Source organism: Dendrobium catenatum, unplaced genomic scaffold (genome assembly GCF_001605985.2).
Source record: "Dendrobium catenatum unplaced genomic scaffold, ASM160598v2 original_scaffold_89960, whole genome shotgun sequence".
Lineage (NCBI taxonomy): Eukaryota > Viridiplantae > Streptophyta > Magnoliopsida > Asparagales > Orchidaceae > Dendrobium > Dendrobium catenatum.
This window is the reverse complement of record NW_021408401.1, coordinates 121,350-122,843: the sequence shown is the minus strand read 5'-3', so window position 1 is coordinate 122,843 and position 1,494 is coordinate 121,350. Positions and strand designations below refer to the sequence as shown.

The 1,494-nt window shown below is 36.3% G+C and overlaps 1 protein-coding gene across 1 annotated transcript; it reads right to left on the bottom strand.

The window, feature by feature from the left end:
* Positions 1-391: 391 nt before the first annotated feature.
* On the bottom strand, positions 392-1,282 carry LOC110115386 (17.0 kDa class II heat shock protein). The gene has a single exon (XM_020848601.2). The coding sequence runs from the start codon at positions 1,133-1,135 to the stop codon at positions 659-661; it is 477 nt and encodes a 158-aa protein (XP_020704260.1). The 5' UTR covers positions 1,136-1,282; the 3' UTR covers positions 392-658.
* Positions 1,283-1,494: the final 212 nt, after the last annotated feature.

Genomic DNA, 1,494 nt, shown 5'->3' with positions numbered 1-1,494 from the left:
TCAACTGGTAAAACAACATAATCTTAATAATTTTAACAAAAAAAAAAATTAAATGATCTTATAATAATTCTTCAAACTTTAATCAAATAGTAAAATTTTAAAAAATCTGATAAAATACACCAACAAAATAGTATTTTTTTTTCTTAATAACATACTAATACTAACATCATTATACAACCATCACTATGAAAAAATTTGTATCCCAATAATTAAACGCTAAGAAATATAAAATAATAATGACATTTTTAAATCAATGCTTCAAGATTCATAAGCGCTTAATAAATTATTGAGATTTCATTTCATCTCCCCCAAAATATCGTAGATTCCGAATTTTAGAGAAATCATCGAAAGCAAAATTTCTGTGCAGATGCGAAGAGATAAAGAAGTTCTGGATCCCTTTGGATCAGAGAATTTATTAACTGCGAGTAGCCGATACAGAAGAAATGAAAAAAGGTTTGTACAGTATTTATCTGCACTTATTTGCATAGAAAAGATTAAACCAAACTGACGAAGATAAGTTCTTCATCGATAAAACAGAACGCAACAGAACTGAAATCAGAGAACAGTAATTCAATCTCACGACAAACAAACAAAAACTCAACAAACGCTTAAACGACGATAGCAAAGCAAACCCTACAATTAAGATTAACTCATGGATTTAGGCAATCTTGACCTCGATCTTCTTGGTCTTGTTCTGCTCAGGCGGCGGAAGCTTCTCCACGGTAACGGTGAGAACCCCCTCCCGGCAAACTGCAGAGATGACTTCGACATTGACGTTATCCGGGAGGGTGAACTTGCGCATAAATTTCCCCATCCGGCGTTCAATCCGAAGGTACTTTCCTTCTTCCTCGTCCTTCTCGTCATTCCGCAAGCGCTCACCGGTGATGACGAGCAGGTTTTCGTCCTTGATCTCCACATTGATGTCGCTATATTTGAGACCAGGCACATCGAGCACGAATTCGTAGGCCGACGGCAGCTCCTTGACGTCGGCCGGCGTTGAAGCCATCGCCCGTGTGTCGCGCACGAATGATTTCATCGGGGAGTTTACGGAGTTCTCCCATTCCTCCGGCAGATCTACCAGATAATGCAGCGTTGAGATGAGCGGGTTTTCCAAACTGAGACTACGGAAATCCATTGTTGGCGATCGATCTCCCTTCTACTGTGTGTTTCTCTCTTTCTGATATTCGATTACTTTACCCTATATATAAGAGCGAATCGGGGATGGAAGGCGAATTGTTCTAAGAGTGCGGAGAAGCGGAGAGAAGCTTTCCTTGGATTTGGATTGAGATGGAAAAGCCAGCAAATAGAAGTTCTGAGCTAAATGATTATATTAAGATTTTATTTGGGGCCGTTTTCTTATGCTTCTTAAAATTTTTATATTAAAAGTTATTTTAAGAAATAGGTCATCTTTTTTATTTTTTAATAAAATTTTTTTAGTATAAAAATTTATTAAATTAAATTTTTATACTAAAAAATATTTTAGAAAATAGTAAG